The sequence below is a fragment of the Ambystoma mexicanum genome, chromosome 12 (assembly GCF_040938575.1).
Source record: "Ambystoma mexicanum isolate Mex_15411 chromosome 12, UKY_AmexF1_1, whole genome shotgun sequence".
NCBI classification, from domain to species: Eukaryota; Metazoa; Chordata; class Amphibia; order Caudata; family Ambystomatidae; genus Ambystoma; species Ambystoma mexicanum.
In genome coordinates, this window is record NC_090936.1 from 591,492,000 (window position 1) to 591,514,580 (window position 22,581).

Sequence of the window (22,581 nt, forward strand, 5' to 3'; positions counted from 1 at the left end):
ACTACCCCAAGATTCATTTGACCAAAGCTCATTCTTCGTAGATCTCCCCAGCTGCAAGATCGGCAGCAACCACAAGGATTTCACGTTGGGGAAGACTACGACCAATATGTGCAGTATGAGCAAGTCAACCTCATACTTAACAGAAGCAAGAGGCAACCAGGATTCCCATCAACATTGGGAACAGACAGTTCTGTTTCCTAGTGGACTTCGGTGCAACAGTCATTATGGGGGGAGGGCAGGAGTTTCTGCAAATACCAGATTGACCGAAACTAGCCAAGAAAGTGGCCACGATTTTCCAGTTTGGGGGGCTGGGGAGACCTCCCTCTCCACTCATCGTCCACTTCAAAAGACCTCATGCACAATGGACTCACCATAGCCACAGCCATGTCATACGGTGCCCCACGAAAGGTCGGTGCCTATTGAGCTATCACACTGCGTCATTCCTAGGATTTAAGACATCCACTTTCACGACGGGGATGTGATACAAACCACATCGCCACAGAGTAAGTCAAATGAACACGTCTACATGCTGTGAGGAGACCCTCAGGTGGTAAACCGCATCACAAAGGAAACAAGAAACAATCATAACAAAATTCCCACTCCTCTGCAAAGGGTTAGGCAAGAATGGGGAGCACTGAACTACAGTGACATCCTAATATTTGGCAGAACCTGTGAAGAACATAACGATGCGCTGCTGGAGACCGGCAAAGCAATCCAAGAATCAGGCCCAACCCTCAACATTGAGAAATGCTGATTTAATAAATTGAAGCCAAAACATTTTTAGACACATTTTCTCCGCTGACGGCATGATGCCAGACCCTGAAAAGGTCCACACTATCTACAATTTTCAAGAACCCACACAAGTGGGTGACATCTGCTCATTTTTGGGGGTGGCTGGGTACTGCGCCTGGCATATAACCCATTACGCCTCCATCACAGAACCCCTGAGGCAGCTCCTGCAGAAGGACACGAAATTCACTTGGTCATCTGAGAGCCAGGTGGTGTTTGACACAATCAATATGTCGCTAGCGGAAGCCTGCTACACTTCGACCCTGCCTGGCACACTGAAATCGTAGACGCAAGCCCAGTGGATCTGGGGGCCATCCTAGCCCAGACCAGTGGAGAAGACATGCATCCCAGGTGCATACGCGAGCCGTGCTCTGGGACCACTGGAATCGGCCTACTCCCAGGCGGAGTAAGAAAGCCTGGCAACAGTTGGGCCTGTGAAGAATTTCACAACTTTATAATAGGCAAGAAGTTCCTGCTATTGCTATTTGGCAATCCCTGCACCAAAATGCCTCAGGATAGAACGGTGGGGCATTAGACTGCAAGAGTACGATTTTGACATCCACAGGCCAGGGAATGAAAACAACCCAGCAGACGATCTGTCAAGCCACCCGGCAGGAAAACCCACATCCAGAGCAGTTGACAGAATACATAAACTATGTGGCCTCTAACGCACTCTCACCGGCAGTATCACTGCAGATGGTAGCTAACACCTCAGCGGCTGACCCTTCCCTGGCATTAGCAATTAGCCTCACCAAAAACAACAAATGGAGAAACTATCGGCGAGCAGTGCTAAACCACCCGGTCGTGTGCAAAGATGATATGGAGCTATTGGCCAAGATACACAGAACAAACTGAAAGACCACGCATTGCTAAGAGGATGTCAGCTAGTAATACCAGCGACACTCAGAAGTAATAAAAACAGCACATGAGGGACAGAGGCGCCGACAACAGTAAACAACCGGTGTCATGTTTGGTTCCAGTTTTTGGACTCCATGGTAGACTGATGGGTAAAGAACGCCAGAGCCACCTATCCAGATACAGCCAACATTCCCGGAAGACCCTGTCAAAGGGTGGCAGTTGATTTCTGTGGACCCATGGAATCGGGAGAATACCTCCACCTGTATAGATGAACACTCAAGTGTCCCTATAGTAAAAAAAGATCACGACCACTGCATTCACCCATGTGAATGGGGGGAATCTGACAATTAACCCCCGTTCAGTGGACATGAGTTCACCTCCTTTGCAAACCACATGGGTTCACACACCAGAAGTACACTCCGAGGTGGTCCCAAGCAAATGGAATGGCCGAGCGATTTATGGCCTCCAGCAAGAAAACCATGCAGAGGGCCCGCATTGAAGGCACCACTCCCCCACCCCCAATCAGGCATTGTGCAGATTACTTCGGGACTACATAAACACTCCCCACAAGGCCACCAGCAGAAAACCAGATGAAGTGATGGTGCGGTATGAGGTATGCACCCATATCGGGCAACACCTGATCCCCCAACAGGAAGGTGACCCTGAAGTCATACAAGGGACCAGGAGTGGAAAGTACTCAAGTGGAGATTTGCGCACGGACAGGGGCAAGGTCAAAGGAGTTTCAGATGGGTGATTAAGTGTTGGTACAGCGCTCAGTTTGGCCGCCCCAACCATTGAACATCACCGGCATCAAAGGGACCATGGTCACAGCAAAGAATGCTGACAGAAATTACGAGAAAGTACAAAGTCAAAAGAGAAGGACCCCCGCAGTTGGATCCTGATCCTCCTCCACGAGAGGTTAAGGAGGACTTGTGGCTTCCGCCACAATAAACTCGCCATCACGTGACTGAGCCGGTGGATGCCCCAGATCCACCTATGGGCGAGGAGAGAAACGAAAGGCCACGACGGATAGTCAGAAGACCCCCTCGTCTCGTAGAAGAATGCTAAACTGATGTTGGGACATTTGTCGGGGTGATGTTATGCGGCACAGCCCATTGAAGTAGCGTGTGACCACGTGGGAGTGGAGAGGAAACTGCAGTTACTGTCCTGTACTAAAAAGATTTCTTGTATCCTCCGTTGTCGCGTCCATTATTACTATAGGCCACAAGGCCAACAAGTCCAAACTACCTTTAGACAACAGCATTTATTCAGTTACTATAACACGCAAAACAGAAAAGACAACACTAGTTCTCGAAAAGGATCTTTAACGTCTAGCTTGACGTTAAGGTTTATTTCACCCGTTTTTCCCGATACAACTGAGGCACCCAATTAACGATTTGGCATTCCCTACTATTCAACCAATATGTGCATAACGTTAGCCAGTGTGCAGAAGACACTTCTAAACTGCACAGAATTCAGAAAGCAGTGTTGAGGACTATGCTCAAGAAAACTCACTGGCTGCAACGAACGAGCCATGCAGATGCACCCAACAGTTCAGAATTTTAGAATGCACGTTCAAATGTCATACATGTCTCAGTGTGTTATGCAGTCTTGCAAATCAAATGTAGAAAGGAATTTTGGTTACTTGAAATCCCTTCCAGTTTAGATGGTAGTATAATGTGCAAGAATATTAAGAGCACCTACATTTTCACGTAACTGTCTTCGCCCATTCAGAAGACAGTGCTAGTGTCAATCTGGCTGCTGCAGAGAGACAGCCAGACATTGATCCAAATGCGAGATTGGCAGTTCTTACACTAGGCCTAATTTTTTTTTTTATTATTATTACGCAACAATTCTGTATGTTGTACAGTGCTGGACTAGGGCAGAGTCTAAGGTAACATTCATGATCCAGTCAGAGGCAAAATATTCATCCTGACACGCAATGAATATGGATAGGAGAATAGGCATACTGGGGGAAGGCGAGATAACGCAAAGGCAGGAAAACAAAGGCCAGAAAAAAACGGGAAATTTGAAAAAACAAGGTATTCATCTTTTGTGAAGCGGAGACGTCTCCAAGCGCAGGGCCAGGATTCAAACGTGTGCTGTCTTTCTTCCAAGACAAACGCATTACCCATGAGCCATCCTTTCAGCCCAAGGTACAAAAAAAATGTTCTTTACCCTGCTGACAAGGCAACATGTGCTGAAGTTTGTGTGCAGTTCAAGATTGTTTACTCGTGGCCCTCCAGATGGTTTGGGCTACAACTCGGACAATCGTTTACTGCTACGGATCATTAGAGTTGTCCAAAACATCTCGAGGGAAAAAAAAGGAGAAAAGTTTGCACATAGCTTTTAAAAAGCTTCCACAATAAAAGGTTAAAATAGCACAAACAGTTTAAAGAAAGTTCATGGTTTTAAAGTGTACAAATATTACTTCGACAGCAGTATCTGGGCAGAAAAAAAAGCATCAGCGGTTTTAACAAGCTTGGATTAGGCATGGAACAAGTTCACCCAGTTCACATAAAACGTAATCTCTTCTATAATCAAGATGGTGACAGTTTTAAACATAAACACCTGCTTTAAAATGCTGTTAAAAATAGATTTGGATCAAATATGGATTATGATTTTTAAAAATTTCTCAAGAGGAAGCAGTGTTATTTTGAGTGAGTCACTAACTCACACCTGGCAAACTGCAACATATGCCCGACAGTTTAACCAAATTCTCACATCAGGAATGTATTGTTGAAGATGCAAATTTGCGGTGTTTAAAACAATCTTACCTTCGTGCAGTGGAAAAGATAGGTTGCTGTATGGGCGTTGGTGGGACTAATACTATGCAAAACTACATTTAGAAATGTCAGCATGCTGCATGGTTGTGCAGCATTTGCTTGGTCGTGCAAGGCCATCGGTACTAATCCCAATCTGATCATGGTCATGTTTTTGGGGGCAGACATGTCTGAGGAAGCCCCCGCACTGCCGGTCTTCCCTTCTGCGCTCCATGCCACCACACCCGCTGCCACCCTGCGCTCATATTTTACACACTAGCCACTGGGTAGCGATAACGGACTCCTGGTGTGTAAGAAATTATGCTTTCTGTGTATGTGCAGAATTGAGGTGAGGAGTAACAATGGCTGACTGGTAATTTAGAACTAGCAATTTTTAACCCCTCCCTGTAAACTTGCCCTTGTGCAAGTAGCTCCACCAGCTTTTCCATGTTGTGCTTTATGGAGAGGTATCCGACACACCCATGTCTGCCCCCCCACACCTATTTACAGAAGAGCAGCAATATGGTCCATGAAATTGTAGCTGCAAAAAAATCGTGCCAATTGACTGAAGTTAATCTCAGCAGCATCCACTCAACAGAAAGTGCAGAGATCCACTTGACCAGCTTCCTAATCACCCCAAGCAGTCCATCTCCACAATACTGTTCACTTCATCCTCCGATGACAAAGCACTTCCCTGGAATGCATCTTATTTTAAGGATGCAGCCGATGGAGAAAGTAAAACCAAGACTGTACCCTCCTCCCAGTGGGTATGCCATAAGGCTTTGTGCTGGGTCCACTAATCATCATACACATAAGTGGCCAGTTGCATGTACGCATTTTTAGCCTTTGCTCGTTTAAGTGCCGCCAATTCAGCTTCTTTGTATGCTGGTTTGGCATGCTACCGAGGGAGGGTAATGTACTATTGCTTTTCTGGTCAGAGCAGAAACAGCAGCTTCCAGGTTTAGGATGAAGTATAGGGGGTATCAGGTAATATCCCCATAAATAGTCACCAGGAAACTGTAGAGGCGACATTTATGGGGACAATATATGGGTCAATGGGAGTGCACCCCACTCCATAAAAGAAAATATGGGGGTTTCATATGGCAATATCGCCGCAAAAAACACCCAAAAAAGGCACCATGTTTGTACGCCGACATTTTTTTCCAGGGATATCACATGGAACCGTATGGGGTACTTCTGCTGCCTTCTGACATTTACCCCCAATATATTGTGTAAAATAAGAGCACGATTCAATGAACACCCCACGTACTTGAAACAGCCCAACAGTTTCTCTTCCATTCTTCTGTAGTGTAAATAACAGTTAATGTGTGAAGTGGTACCTTTCCCTGGCTCCAGGAGACCACCCCCCTCCCCATGAGGGAATCATCTTCCCTATGGATTAGACTCCAGTTTCTTCCACCAACCCAATAGAAAGACGATTGGCACTTGGGTACATTGCCCTGCACCCAACAGCACAAGTCTCGCATCTGCCTTTTCAACAATGAGCCCCACCACCATTTCTTACAGAGCCAAGTGCAGCAAGGCCATCAATGGTAGAGCGGCACTATACAAGACTGCCTCAATCAATGTATGGACTAATGCACATACCTTTGTTTTCTACCTTAATTTACCTCTCCTAGCTGCCTCTCAGCCATCCATCGCTGGATGGTACTTCTATTCGGTCTACCTCTGGCCCCATTACATCTTGCCACAATAGAACTAGCCTAATCTCAATCTACCTGCCCCAATCTCTGCACTCCAGCGCCCTGCCCTCAATCCCTTCACTCCAGCGCCCAACTCACTGTCTCCCCTCAGCCCCCACATTAACTCACTTTCTTCCTACTTCCACCGACTCCATTGGTACCCTCCCTCTACAATATAACATTCAATCATTTCAACTGCTCCTGGAACAGTCTCTCATTCGAGGTCTCACCATAACTATCCAGTCAATAGGTCCAGTAGTGTGCAGTTCCATCAACTTTAAGTACCGTAGATATTAACTACATGCTGTCCCCCTATTTTACCCACCATCAACATCAGAGCTTTGTAAAGCACCGCAATTAGGGATTGCTTCAGCCATTTCTCCGTATTTACAGCCGAATAATGTTGCATTATGTTGTGGTTTAAACATGTTCCTTTAAGGGGGACTAACATCCCAGATATCGCTTCAGGGAAAGCTTTAAACACTCCTGTAGTGCAGAACAAGGGCTGCCCAGGAGACATCCAGGAAAAAGGGAACCATTACGGAGCATTTTCTAGTTGCCCTTTCAACAAAGTCTCCAAAAGCTAGCAAGATTTCGAGTGGGACATTTTGTGGGGGAAAACATGTAATTGCACCAAGTGAGCCACTGTCCCCAATGACACCGAAAAAGATTGCAGGGACCTTTAGTGCACTTCCCGGGACTGCTGAAAATATGAAAAAAGCTATCGAAGTTTGATCTAGCATACATTTTCAAAGATCCGATAGCAATGAACGGAAATTCAACAGAAGCCCCATCTGAAGCCTGCACCATGTATAGCATTGTGGCAAAAAGATAGCATTTTATATATTTGAATGACCAACTCTAGGCAAGGATGTTCCAAAATTGAACATTAAGACACCTAGATTAACCCTGCACTGACATCTCACCATGACTTATGGGAGAGTGAGGTAGACCAGTTTGTGCAGGCCTGCAGAAACCCCCCCCCCCTCCAGCCCCCCAAATATATAAAGAAAACAAGCAATTTCCCAAAAAACGACAGGGTCACTGAGCAAGTAAGCATAATACATCCCAAGGACTCCCAATGGAGTTTCTTTAACAAGACTGTAGAAAGTGCCCTAACTTGTCAATTTCCAAACACATTTTCTCATGAGCATTGGCCAAAAAGATCCATACCAAAGCCCCTCAATCATTATGGATGCAAACAAGCATGATATCCTGAATAAGATTAGCCATGTTGACTGGACCATTTCAAATGACCATCAAGTAGGGTTATACATTTGCATTTCTTAAGTCAGTTAGCATGATTTACAGGTATGTTGTGCTCCATTATTGGGGACGAAAGAGATTTTGGGGGTGGAGAGGGTTTACAAATTGGACAGCTCAGACATAGTATAGTCATGGGTCCAGACCACCTACCCAACCCCTAGATGGCCCTTCCTCTACATCACACAGAACTGCCTCATGCACATCCACCCAGTACTCGACAGTTCAACCCTACATATTCCTCCTCACAAATCCTGTCTCAACAGACCCAGATGCACATCAACCCTACATATTCCTCGTCTGCTCAGACATCGCCCACCCTACAATAGTCCCACCTGCACATCTCACCATCCACCACACTACCCATTCCTCAAGAAATTCCCCACCGTTCACCCCCAATTCCCAGACTGCCACTGTTTAACACCACCCAACCCAAGAGTACACCTCCAAATGCTTCTGTGCTTACAGGCAAATACCCAACCCTCACCCAGCCCCCAATCTACACACACTGCCTCCTTTCAATCATATTCCCCCACTCCCATACAAACCATACGCACAGAGGGAAAGCCAAGAATACAAGGGTGAGGGTGGAACATAAGCAAAAAGAAGGTCTAGCAGGTAAAGAGCACATGTGGAACTAGAAGATGCAAGTTCTAAACGCATAATACACACTTGACCAAACGTGTAATCTTGTGCATAGCTCCTTACTTCCAGCATGCATTTGTTAAATGTGGAAATGCTTAGGTTTAAGTGGACCGATGCTGGACGGTTTAGTGACTAACCTGCACACAGTGGAACCACATATGACCCGATCAGAATTGTGCAATTTGACACCATAAGTCCCCACACATCCATTTTCCTGCATAATGTGGGAGTGCTTAGAAATTAACGGCACTCTAATATGTTACAAAAAAAAGAAAAATTAGAAAGGACCAGGTCAGCCTAGCGGTGAAGGTGCATACTTTAGAACCAGAAGATCCAGTTTCCAATCCAGGCGTACTCATTTGGCAAAACCTCAGCCATGGGCAAAGCACCAAGCACCAGTATGGGGCACAATATTACACCAAAGATTGTTGCAGTAGTATAGTCTGTTGGCTAAAATGAAACATAACCAACACGTGGATTTAAAATGAGGGCATTGTTTAGGTATAGCAATTCTTACTCCTATGTTACTACTTTCAAACCATTAACTACTAGCAACTCAGCACTGCTCTCCCCAGCGATTTAACATCGGATTACTCATATTTATTGGTCACTTCTTAGGTGCTTAAACAATTAGCAAACAGTTTCAACAGGGTGACAATTCAATAAATAACTGAATTGACAGTACAGCAAAGAAGGGGGCAAGGAGACAAACCTATCCCTATTTAGTGTTCAGGCCGTGCAAGTGCAGATGGGAAGGGGTAATGGATAGGTGCTGTAGTGCTCATGGAGAAGTGCAAAGAAGAGAAAAAAACGTAATTGCAACCTCCAATGGGGAGGGTGACCCTAGGCAAGTGCAGTAGACAGCAGCAGAGATGAGGGGTGGGGAGGGGTCAAAGCCCCAATGGTTCATAAGGGCCCTGCACATCAGTCATGCCACTGTAGGATCTGTGTGATCACTGCGCCGCTCATAACTGCGACGGCTGAAATGCTGACGCCAGTAATGGTGCAGCGATCATATAGATCACTGTGCCTGCTTCCCCGGCCTGATTTTCCCTTCCTACCCCCCCACCTTACCGTTCATGGCGGCACACTTGTGTGCTGCCTGCACCCTGCTATACCTGCGGCATCAGCTCCTTCCACCAACGTGGGCTAGAGCTGACGCCGCAGGGTGCTTTTCTTTTTTCTTTTGTGTCCCTTGCTTACCAAAATGCTAACCTCCGCAATCCCTGCTCTGCTTGGGCACAGTAAGTGTCACCCTCATTTTGTGTGCCCCCAAAGTCGCAGTAACTGCTGGGGCGCACAAATGAGGGCGACATGTTTGTACGATTCCCTACTGTATGATAAGCCAGGAAGAGGGTATGAGAAGAGGTAAAGCGAAAGGTCTTTAGGCTAATCTGGAACTTAAGTTGGTCCTGCCCAAGATGCAGGGGGAGAGGGAGGCTATTCCACAGAAGGGAGCCTACTGAGGAAAGCAATTGACCACCAGCTCTCCGTTTAGCAAACAGCTTCACACACACAGGGTTGGTGCCAGAGGAACACAGGTGTCTAGTAGGAGTGTATTTGGTCAGAAAGAGTTGGAGATAGAGTAGACCCTGGCCCCGTATTAAGGCCAGCCTGCATGTGGGTCTTAAATTTAATAGATGGATTTATGTGCCCATTATCAGTTAGCCTGCTGTAGCCTCATGCCTAAAATATTCTTTAAATAATTGATTGCCCTTTCTCTTCCTGTAATGAGATTGGTCATGGGTGATGCGTTATCCATGCTGTTTATTCGTACAATTTGTCAAATGCAATGGATTCCAATCTTGGTCATATGCCCATCTGATTTATATGATGAATGTGGGACTTCATTAAGTTGGCATTTGTGAGAAGTGTCAGATTGCTCAAAGTGAGGGGTGAGACAAGACGAATACTAATCTCAGTGCTGAACCCAAGTCATTAGATGTACGTTGCTCAGACAGGAAGTGTAGGAGATAACTTGATAGGCGTGTGTAACAGACTACATTTGTAAAGCACTTATACACAAGTGAAGTGCTTTAAGGTGGAAATGGAACAAGGGATTAGTCATTCTATTCCGAATGAAAAACCACCAGCATACTAGACCAGAGATGTATATACTGGCGTAAGTGCGCGACAGGAGAGAAAGGGAGGGGAGTGTGGAAAGGAATGTACAGTACATAAACTGCAGTGCTAGGCCTGGTTGAGGGGAGACTGAGGATCAGATTTGCTAGGCCTAGTACATTTATGGTTGTGCAAGTGCATAGGAAGGGGGTTTGGGGGGACAAGTGCGTGCATGGCACGGATTAAGTGCAGAGTGGTTGCTCCTCTCAGAAGTGCCAAGCAAAGTGCGTAGGCACGTAGGCAAGTGCATGACTGGATGTGCCTGGGACCTGTAGGGCTCTGTAGGCCAGTCAGCAAGCTGAGCAGGTTGGGAAGATAAAGGAAGGCGGGAAAGAAGCAAGGAGGGGAGGTTAGCAGGGCAGAGGGAGAGAGAAAGGAAGACCTTGAGAAGTTTCCCAAACTTAAGGCGGTCCTGTTCAAGACAGACAGGCTGTTCCAGAGGGAGGCACCAGAGGATAAGGATCTACGCCCAAAGCTCAGTTTTGAAAAACTGGTCACCCGCAGAGTTTGAGGCGGCCAAACAGAGGGCTCTAGAACAAGGGCATTTGGGAAGAGTGCGTTGTAGATAGGGGCCCGGCCCCAAAAAGCCTTGTGGACTATGCAGAGGGACTTGAACCTTGAAGCCACAGGGAGCCAGTGAAGTGATTTTCAGTACAGGAGAGATGTGGTCCCTGGGCTTGAGACCAAGGATAAGTCTGACGGTTCTGAGAGAGGAAGTAGTAAGATTGAGACTGTTCCAGTAGTCCACTCTGGAGAGGAGCAGAGCACTGGAGGCCGCGAACCTCTGGGTCAGGGGCAGGTAGAATACCTCTGGAGGAGGTTCAGCTGGTAGTGAGATTTTTTGGACATGTCTGAGATGTGAGAAGAGGAGTAGAGTCGAAGATGACTCCCAGATTTTTTGCCTCACCAGTTAGGGGGTGGGGAGGAGGGTGTGGAGGGGCACAGGACCAAGCAAGACTGAATTGTAGACAGTCTGGAATGAGCAAGGAGAAAGAATAGGCAGAGGGTAGCCGGAAAGAGCTACGTGTCGTCTGCATAACAGAGCTGGAGGTGAAGGCAGAGATCATCTGGGCCAAAGTTGACATGTAGACATTGAAAAACCAGGGGGTGGTAGATTAGATCCCTGGGGGGAACGGGGGACACCACAAGTAGAGTGATAACGGAGAGAAAAGGTCCCAAGTTGAACATGGAAGGCCAGTCAGAAAGGCCACGCCACACAAAGGGCCCGATCTGTGATGCATAGGGTATCATGGAGACAGGTGATCAGGTTGTTGTGGTTTACCGTATCGAAAGCACAGGAGAGGTCAAGGAGAATGAGGACAGAGGGAGAGTTAGAGTCAAGGTTTGTGAGCAGGTCTTCGCAGGAGTAAAGAGCAGTTTCCTTGCCTCTGGAGCCAGACAACCAACAGATTCCGTGTTTAGGGTAAGCTGGAAGATAACCAACTTCTCCAGGAGTTGGCCAGGAAAGGAGTAATGGAGATATAGTGATAGTTTGCTGGAACAAAAGGGCCGGCAGCAGGTTTTTTGAGCAGTGGGTGCACAAGAGAATGCTTGAGAAAAGTGGAGAAACCTTGGTTTTGAAGGAACAAGGAACCACCTGTTTGGAAGAGGCTTTCATAGACCGGACATGTCCAGAAAGCTCATGTGCGACGAGGAGAGGGAGGAAATAAGAGGGGGCGTGGAGGGGCAGCCGAAGGGGGCACAGGAGACAATGGTGCAGAGGAAAGGACAGGATGACCTGTCTTTTGGTGGTGAAGTGCTGCCAGGGCGGATACAATAGAGGATTCTGCTACAGTAGGGTTGGCCAGCTCCTCGCAGACTTTAAAAAGTTTGGCCGTGTTAGATGCTGCAGGATTGAATATGGACTCTTTCTTGAACCGGATGCTACATCTATATTTCCTTCGCAGAAGGCCAATTTATCAGAGGGTGTGCACTTGAAGATCCCCATTTCCGTTCCGCTGCCCTGCACTTGCGTTTAAGGTCAGCCAAATCAGTTGTACTTTTTGGGAAACTTCAGTCGGACCCACATGGCAGGGGCAAGGATGTCGAGAGCATTGGAGATGGGACGGTGGAAGCAAGAGGGCTGTGTCAGTGTGTGAGTCAACTGCAAGAGGGGAGTAGGTGGAGGCCAGGACAGCCACTGACTATGGGTCAGAAAACTTTGTAGGTGGGATCGGTGTTAGAGGAGAGGAAAGCTTCAGGTGAGAAGAGAGAAAAGTGAGAGGAGAGAAGAGTGATCCGTCCATGAGAGTGAGGTAGTGAGAGGGATTGAGAGCAGGATGCCTGAAGATTAGCGCATCCAAGGTGTGGCCAGCTGTGTGCATGGGGCCAGAGGGTAGCATATGTTGCAGAAAGCTCCTGAGGAGTCAGGAGAGTCAAGATGGATGTTTAGAGATCCCAGCAGGAGGAGTTGGGAGGAGAGAAAATGCTAGGTCAATCCATTCTGAGGGGAGGGGGTGGACTGGCCAGGCGTGCTATAGAAGGTGGCCAGAGTAACAGGAGAGAGCCTTCAGACCAGGCATTCAAAAGAGGAATACACTTGAATAGGAATGGTGGAAACCGGGATCCACTCGGAACAATCAGGGCAACTCTCCCTCCTGGCCTGTTAAGCCTGGGCTCAGGATCTTGTAGCCTTCAGGGATAAGTGTCAAAACTCCTAACAGCTGTCCTTAAACCAGGTCTCAGTGAGAGCAAGATCAAGGTGTTCAAGGAGGTGGCAGATAGAGGAGTGCTTGACTGCAGAGTGAGAGTTAAGTGTGGCAGCATGGAGCGGACTGCCATTTTTGAAGGACTTGCCACCTGTAAGCGGCGTGGGCGCCAAAGAGGTAGAGGCAGGAGAAGGCTGAGGGGCCAAAGGGAGTGCAGGCAAGGGAGCCGGGACAGTGATAATTGTCAAGGGCACCAGTGAAGGAGGGGAGGGCAAGTGAGCCAGGGAAGCCGTAGGTACAGTTGGCAAGTGTGCAGGAAGGCTGAAAATTGATAAGGCGAGGGAGGAGCCTATCAAAAAGAAGGTTGTGTTGAGGCCCTTGTACCAAGAGGGTACCATTACGATAGACATTTATGATGACCATGGAGGTCGAGGAGGAAAGGACCTCCCATAGGGTGCCACCATTGATGTGCGAGAAGAGTAGGGATAGAACAGAGCAACCGTATGAAAGAGTCCATAGGTCAGGGGAAGAACGACGAAGAGGATGTCTGAGGTTTCTCTGGCAGAAGCACCGACGTAGGTGTCAGCGATAGGAAGGCCTGGGTTGGAGCCAAATGTGTCCTTAAGTTTCTTCCTGCCAGACTCAGTAAGCGGTGAAGGGTGATGGAGAAACAGTTCAGGGAAGAAAGGACAGAGCGCCATGATTAGGGGCACAGAGCATCTACACTAAACCAGGCTGAGCATCTGATGTACTCATGAGGGAGTTACCAGGAGGGTGCACATGAACAAGCCAACTATAGGAATGGGAGGAAACTGGGAGCAAAAAGGTGGGGGTACAAGGGAGCAAGAACAGAGCGAGGGAGTAAGTAGGCTTTAAACTAGCAGGACTAGACAAGTGCTGGATGGGAGGACACCTAACAGTCACAATCAGAGCAGGAAGAAAACACACCCAACTTCGATTTTTAAACTAAGTCACAATCAATGAATGAATGAAGGAAAAACACAACAAAGTACAGTACAGAAGTGAGGGCAGTGTGGTAGGAGCTCCAGAAGGAAGGAATCCCTTTGCGTTAGTTTCAAATTTGAACATAAGACATAGTACAATGAGATGCCATGAGGGAGGAGGGTAGAGTACAGGAGAGATGTAGCAGGCCACTCGGCAACAGTCACTCAAGTGACTGTCCAGGAGCGCTAGTATGTAATACGCAGCATAATCTATATCTTTGCCAGCAGCAATAAGGATGTGGCCCATGCCCAGCAAGCACCCAACGGTCTTTGAAAGTGGGTCTTTAGTGTTGGGGCCGGCTTCGCCAGCTGGTTCCTGATTGACCAAGATTGGAATGAGAGTGGCCAATTGAGTGAGGATGCAAGGCAGGCAGCACCAAATAGGGCTAGGTGGAAACAAAGGCGGCCATGATGGAAGGTGCGGCGATGGTGGCCACCTCGTGGCAGAGACCACTGTTAGCAGGAGAAACTGTCAGCTAGTTTTAAGTAGATGTTTTAATTTGACTACAGTATCACACACAAGCAGATAAAGATTATTAGAGTGCATTTACGCCACGCTCGCAATGAAGAAAAATAAAAGGGAAACAAAAGTAAGCTTCTCTTCTGCAGGATTTCTCATTTAAATCCTCCTGGTGTTCAGGGATTCACTCTAGATTCAAAACAATCCCATCAAGGGTGGGGTTAAGAGCACAAGAATCATCTTGCCTCAAATACAGTCACCCAACAATTGTGGCCAAGGAAAGTCTTACAAAGCACACGGGGCTGAGCTCTGCCTGGTCCCACAAATGTCTAATTGATGGGGCTTGTCTTTCGGTTGCATGTTTGTCTTTCCGGAACCCCCTTGGAAAGTAGATTTGACCAGTTATAGCCAGCCTGTTCTGGGCTTGAAGATGCATGTCTTTTCTAGGAAAACACCATGCTCAGGATCTCTGGGTGAGGCAAGGGGTACCATATGACCACCTACCTTCTCTAGTGTCCTAGCCCCAGAGACATCCCCTTTCTGACCACCCTGTTCTCTCCTGGACCCTGCAATCCTACTGCTCTGTGAGGCCTTCTAACGCCGCCTACAACCGGTCAAAACATTTGCATTGCTAGGAGACTGTTCGCTGTGACATGGATGCATTAGAAGCGACAGCAGAGCACTTGTGGGCTTCAGTATGCCTGCACCGTACCATCTACTTGTAATTTTTCTTCACTACTGAGGAATATATAGCCATTGCTGTGACTAGTTAGGATTGCAGAACAACGTTACATAGAAACGTAAGGTTTCCTGCTGGAGCATCTGCGAGATCACCAACTTGGAAGAAAACCAACAAGGCCAGATCCAAACACTCCAGGACAAATTAATTTCTCATGTACTAAAACGATGAGAATATCTTTGGGTTTTCAAAAAAAATACACAAAAACCGAGGCATATCAAGATTGCAAAAAATATTGAAACAGATATGCTGCAATGCTCGGTATCCAGCGATAAAATAGCAGGGGCTGGGGCATTTCTCAAAATGTGTACCCTTACGAAAAACAAGCACTTACATTTTCTAGGACTAAGTTAGAACAGTAATTAATACGAGTCCGAGAATGTGTAGAGGAAGGCTTTTATGGATGCGGGGAGAATATATTTTATCACCTACCTGCCACTTTCACATAAAACCCAATGCTCCACAAAATGGATTAATGTAACGTTGATTTTCTGGGGGGAAGGGGATGTCATGTATAGCCCAGACATAACAGCCCACATCACGAACACTGCTCACTATGCACAGAACTCCACAGACAAGCACCAACCTATATATTTGTCAACAAGCGCGCTGCATGAGGGCAATAGCCACACATGCAAGACAAAAACATAGGTTAATACCCACAAAATAAAAAAAGTACAGCGGAACGCAAGCAGAAGGGTTACACAGTTACCTATTAAAAAAAGGTAAAGCCCATCTACAAAGATTGGCAAGTATAACAACCAGTCCATTACAACAGCTCACATGCGTGTTACATTGTGACACTGTTACAGTGTGAAGCGAGTTTTAGGGACGTGGTAGGAGTGAAGGTTTGTAGCACGACGGACCCTGTATAAGGGAAATACATTATGCGGTTTATGTTAAGAACGCATTCACGGGGAGGAGGGCGACAAACCTGGCTCGCAGCATGCTACTTTAACATATACATACGGATTACGGACAAAGTTATAAGTCACAAAACCTTTGGCATGCGAGGCAGTTTTGACCCTTGTTTACTGTACCCGATTGTGAGAACCCATGAAAAATATTTTCCAAAAAGAACACGCTCTTCCCTGAAACACTAACAGCATTTAAGCCTGGATACTACCATGCAAAAAGTATGAGACACTGCTTGTTAAATTGTCCATGATAATGCCAAACATACATGAACACTGCCTCCCTCAATAGATGTCATTTGTAAAAAAGTGAAGATGTAAAGTTGATATTAAAAAAAAAAATAAGATACGTAAAGGTGTCCACTTGTGTTACCGCAACCGGTTGTGGTAATACTCCTCCCATCAGTCAATTGTTCAGATTGTCGCAAGCAGTTTAAAACATGTATCCAGAGACATTGTTCGATGTAGACTATAGCTCCCTGGCCCCTCCTCTCCCCTCTCGGACACCTTCGGGCCCGCTACCGACACACGCAAACCCTAAAGACAATACGTACCACACACGTCGGTGAACAGTAACTGAACATTTACTGCATTCGTCCAAGGAAAACGTTACCAATACAACACATTATGTTAAGTGGAGTAGCCACTAGATCTTTCCGCGTAGACGGCAAACGAAGTACACCGATTATTGCAGTAAAGGCAACATCACATTTCGCCTGCTATGTAGAAACACGACCTGCTCCAATTCACTTTCCTCGTAAGTAATTGTGTTTCCCAAATGCACCCTCTTGCATACTCTACATGTGAAACGCACCATTCCAGTTTTATTCTCTTCCAATAAGCCTCGCCTCCAGTTATCGAAACCCCTCTCCCTCCCCGCCCCCGTTAGAGCCATCATCCCCTATCTCGACCCATCAGTGGCCTTTCACTTTCGTCGCCCCCATTTCACTGCGCACCACCCACTCAGCGTCTTCACTTCATCCAACGCCATTTCTGCTACCGTTCCCCCTCTCGACGCCCTTCACTTGGGCGTTTTTATCGACCTCACAATCTACCAATCACCCTTGACACTTTATCTTCGTCCTATGACCCTTCACTTTCCCTTGCGCCCCTTAAAACTGCCCTTCACACTCTCCCCGTCTTTCCACCCTTTCCCTCTCGGGAGCATTCCTTTCAGACTACCCCCGCGCTCAGTATTTATCAAACATAAACCCGCCCCCGCTTCGGGTGACCCATACAAACTTCCTTCCAGCTGTCGCTTTCCCGTCTCCCACCGCTTGCCGGGAGCCCATCCCTCCACTTACCACTGTTCTCTACAGCCCCACGTTGTTTGTCATTTCCGGTAACCTTTCACAGGCAACCCAGACCCCCTCCTGTTTTTATTCACGTTCCCTCTTCACCCCCAGCCCCCTTCTCTGTACCCCTCCTATAGGATGTCCCTTCCTTACCTCAGCCATAGCAGTTGGCACAAGAAATACGACGCCCAGAAAACAAATAACCTGCGATGGATAGTAAACGGGCGTAAACCATTAGGCTATTCGCTTTACTTCCTGACTCAACATTGAGGTAAATTCACACCGAAGCGTCTCCTTGTCCCTGCTGGTTAGAGAAGGACAACATAGCCCCTACTTATCGACCTACTCCAGGGAGGGGCTTGTTGGGAGGAAAGGCTGGTAGGAAAGTGGTAAGTGGAAAGAGGGGTCACGGGTTACCTTCCAGCAGTCGGCTGATTATTGAGTCGATGTTTAGCTTCTCGCCGTCGCCCATGGTGGCAGGAGGTTCGGGGAGCGGGGGGGATGCGTTTATAGTGATTTTTTTTTTTTGTGAGGGAAAGGATTTGCGGGCGGTAAAACTCAAGCAGTACTCGGGAGGGGGCAGCGATAATAGGATGTGTAGTGCCCTCCCTCCCGCAGCTCAAAGGCTCCGGTGGCAGGAAGCTGGGAGTTCAGAAGTCTGGGAGGGAGAAAGCAGGATGGAGTAATGTCACTCCCTCCATTTAATCCCTCCCTCTCTCCCCAGAATCCAACGGAGGGGGTGAGGAGCGAGGGTCAAACCGCGCGATGGCGCCCTCTGTTGCAGTGGAGGAGATACTCCCCCGGAAGAGGAAAGACGCGAGAGGGAGCGTTGCCAGTGTTACCATACGCACTCCGCCCACCTGACGGAAGTACTGTATTAAGAAATGAACGCCTGGGTACTGAGAGAGAGAGAGATTTCATTTATCATAAAAAGCGGCAAAGTTTGCAAAACAGCTCTGGTCTCTTAATTGTCTTAATGTGACACCTAAGTCACTAAAACACGGGGGAACTTTTTGACATGTCTTTTAAAGTCTTTTCTTTATTTTTTCGGTACACGACATCACGCCTGTGAATATGAACTCGGTGGTGTGCACATAGTTCTAATAAAGAACTAGAGTGCCAACATTCCAACAGAACCCGTGTGAGCCCTGGACGCCATGCTGGTGTAAAAAACATGGCACTTTCCGTTTTAGCCAATAGCTTTTTCCATTAGCATGGTGTCCAGGGCTGTCAGCTCGACGAGAAATGGCTGCCTCACTTTCTGCTACCACGATTTTTTTTTACTACCATGGAATGTTGGCTCCCTAGTTTTTTATTACAACTCTGTGGTGGTGTGTGCCTTTGCACTATTGTATACTGTTTGAATGCTTGCACGTGGACGTGCAGGGAAAGCGATGTCAGTCATGAATGCTCTGATTACTTACCGGTAATCTTCATTACTCCTAGTCCTACTCTTCCTCGTCGCAGTACTTACTTCATGAGACACCTGCCTCCGACACAGGACCTTCTTCTATTTCTTTAAATCTCTATAACTCCTCCCCCACATCCATGTCACTCAGTTTCATATTACCAAGCCGGAGCATGGGACCTTCCCCGGAGGGAGGGTGAGGAGGGTCGTCAGTACTGCGACGAGGAAGAGTAGGACTAGGAGTAATGAAGATTACCGGTAAGTAATCAGAGCATTACCTCCACGTCCACTCTTCCTCGTCCCAGTACTTACTTCATGAGGTATACCAAAGCAGCAACGGGGAAAAGGTCCCAATGAGACACAGAGCCAAAAACAGTGCAGCAAAACACACCCACAATAACTCTTAAATCACATCCCCACAGACAAAACTCCAACCACGAAGGAACCAACCCCCGAGTGGGAGAAACTCAACCCATAGCGGTTGATGAAAATGCCTAGACCAGCCAAGGCGGCAGCCATACAAATCTCTTGCAGAGAAAAACCCTCCTTGCATCGGCCCAGGAAGCCGCCAAACCCCTGGCAGACCGCCCCTGATTGTGCGCAGGCACAGGCAGGCCAGAAGCCACATAGGCCCTAGAGATCACAACCCGGAACCACCGGAAAATGGAAACAACAGATGCTTTATGCCCAGCCCCAGCCGGACCACAAGCAATCAGAAGACTATCAGATTGGTGGAAAAAGCAAACCAAGCCAAATACTCCAACGCGTCCCGTCGGACATCAATGTTAAGCCGAGCCACCTCCTCAGGCGTTCTTGGATCATGAAAGAAGTCAGGGAGAACCAGACACTGAGAGGTGTGAAAACCGAGAGACAACTGAAGGGAGAAACATCGGACCACACCCCGGCACCACCGAGTCTGGCAGCACCCTCAGGAAAGGAGCGTGACATAAGAGAGCCCCAATCTCCCCAAGCCTACGGGCAGAAGTGAGGGCAATAAGAAAAGCAGATTTCAGTGTAAGATGTTTGATATCAATCTCGGAAATGGGCTGAAAAGGAGGCCCGTGAAGGAACCGTAATACAAGAGGGAGATCCCAAGAGGAAAGCCCTTTATCAGCACAAGGACGGGAAGAAGAAAAACCCTGGATCAATTTCCCCACCAACACCTCCCCATCCAAGTGACCGTCAGAGTCCCCCAAAAGTAATTTCATGGAGGCCCACTGAGAGCGAAGCCTGGAAAAACTGCCAGGCCCCTGTCAAAACCCCTCCTGGAGGAACTGAAGGATAGCAGAGGCCAGAACGCAGGGGAGGGATCCCAGACCGCCCATACCAGTCTCGGAAATGGCCCCAGAGTCTGCCTAACACCTTCAGAGTGGAGGGTCTAAGAGCATCCATTTGGACCCAACTACAGGATCTGAGAACACCTGAGATATCAACCTAGACTGAGCAATAGCCACACCGCCCATTGCATCTGGTGGAATTCCAACCGCAGATCCCCTTGAAGGGGACACGGCCACCTCGGAACCAGCCAAGGTTCCTAGGACCGAAGCTCCAACAGAGAGGGGAGCCAACTCCGGCGTGACCAGAACGGAGATAACAACAACACAGTCACCCTGGACACTCTGATGCGCCAAACCACCCGGGGCAGAAGGGGAATAGGCGGAAAGGCATAAAGGAAAACCCCAAGGCCACTGTACAGAGAGGGCGTCCATCCCCCAATCCCCTCAGCCTGAAACTTAGAGCAGAAGAGGGGAACTTCTGCTGAGGCCGGGGATGCAAACAGGTCTAGAACCAGGGACCCTAATATGACACAGGTCACCGCAAAGACCTGGGCCAACAGGACCAGTTCCGCAGAGGAGTGAAAACCGGCATCTGAGAAGATCCGCTTGAACATTGTCCACCCTTCTGATACGTGAGGCCACCAGAGACACAAGATGAGAGTCCTCCCAGGTGCCTATCAGTGCTGCCAGAGCATTCAAGGAGTGGCCGGAACCCCTTTTGCAGTTGACATATGCCAATGCCGTCGTATTGTCCGATCGGACCAAAAACCGCCGACCGTCCAGCAACTCCTCGAAGTACACCAGAGCTTGGACAATGGCACAACTCTTGCCAATTGGATGATCGCCGGCTCTCCCCAGATCTCACAACCCTTGAGCTGAGAGGACCCCCAATGTAGACCCTTTCTGCTGATGTTGGTAGTAGGAGAGGCCACAGGAGAAAGGACCAAGCACACCTCAGCCTGTAGACCTGAAACCCCCCGCCACCATAGCAGGGACACTCGCAGCGCTGGGGACACTGAAAACAAAACTACGAAAACTGAGATGTCGGGAGCCAGTGGGAGAGAGTATAAGACACCAGGAGACGTAACCGAAGACGGGCTCAAGGAACTGGAAAACATGCAAGACGCCACGTGCCCCGTAACTTCAGCAACAGGCGAGCCAAAACATACTGCCTTCTGAGAACCCAGCCCAGAACAGCCAGCAAGCGCCCCCCCCTGCACAACATCCAGAGTACGCTCTCCCCAGACGTCCGGACAAGCAGTGCAGGGTCTTGAGACCCATAAGCAGGTGACACATCCTAGAAGGCATAGGGACCAGGAACACCCGCAAGTAGAAAACTTGACCTTGAACAGGGAGAGGAACGGGCAAGACGGTAACCCACAACAACCGTTCGGAGAGAACGGATCCCATGGCCAACTACTTGGACCGTGAGCTGGGTACCAAAGTCCTAACCATGCAAACCTGGACAGGAGGAGACAGGAACAGCAACTGATACCCCCTCCAGAAGGAGCCCATTACCCAGGAAGCCGAACCCCACCGGTCCCATACACCTCCGAGAAGATAGAGACGAGGAGCCAGGGAAAACCGCCAGTCACTGCACTTGCACCAGAGGGAAATCACAGGACGTTGAAACAGGCCTGCGCCACAATATAACAGCATGCTTGTCAGCCCACAAAAAGATCTGACCTATCAAAAGGAAGATACTGGACAGCCCAGAAGTCCAGCAGACTATGGCCCCCTCAGCTGACAGAGGAGCACCAGGTTGGCGTCAAAAGGGCAGAGTACTGTCACAAAGCGGGGCAAAGCAATCCATCCCGGATAGCCGACATCAAAGGCAACCCCCTACCTGAGGTATGCCTATACTGGAAAACCCACTGAAGTGACATCCCCCTCCACCGGCACCAGGGGCTCTGAGAACCCCTCTAAGCACAGACATGTGCCACCATGTGCCCTATCACTTCCCACAAGCCTGAGAGGAGGCGTGAAAGCAACACGTCGGCACCGGAGGACCTAGGCCCTAAAAGAAGAGACACTGGGAACCCCCTGCATGGCCGTTACTTCCATGATGCATTTTCCATAATCCCATGCCGGACAAGGGAAAAGCAAATCAACTCCCTTCGACTTTCCCTCGCGCAGTTTAGAGGAAGAGGACAGGACAAGGAGTCTGCGTCCATAGCTAGCACAGACCCAAACACACCACTAACACGCCACATGACTGAGAGGTGGCTTGAGCCCTGTATCCAGTAGCTGGTAGCCCCATGCTCTAGATCGTTCCAATGCGTCGGTCTAGGAAGGTTGAAGGACCGAGTCAGCACCGCTGATACTCGAACCCGAAGTGTAGACTATGCCAGGCCGGTACCCTTCCGGCCGCTTGCAGACGTGTCCAAATCTGTGCGGTATTCACAGGCATCACGCAAGGAATGCAGCCAACATCCGGTGCATCCTGGGCTGTGTGTGTCTGAGGAGCGGGTGGTATGTGACATGCCTGTGACAGTACAGAGCCCCCACACTTTCAAATACTCTGTCATAGTCACCCCACGACAAGAAGCAGAGAGGCCTCACAACAAAAAGGGAAGGCTAGCCCATACTGCCAAGTGCTTGCCATCATTTCCAATAAAGATGTGTACACAGAGCACGAGGTAACGGCCTTTCGAAGGAGTCAAGATGGTCCTACCAGCAAGAGAGGGGAAAACAT

General features: G+C 48.4%; 1 protein-coding gene across 1 annotated transcript in view; it reads right to left on the reverse strand.

The window, feature by feature from the left end:
• PPP1CA (protein phosphatase 1 catalytic subunit alpha) overlaps positions 1-18,095 on the reverse strand; it is a 200,333-nt gene extending 182,238 nt beyond the window's left edge. The window contains exon 1 of the mRNA XM_069628959.1: positions 17,619-18,095. Coding sequence (XP_069485060.1) covers positions 17,619-17,673 — 55 coding nt within the window. The 5' untranslated portion in view covers positions 17,674-18,095. The remainder of the gene's footprint in view (positions 1-17,618) is intronic.
• Between the last annotated feature and the right edge of the window lie 4,486 nt (positions 18,096-22,581).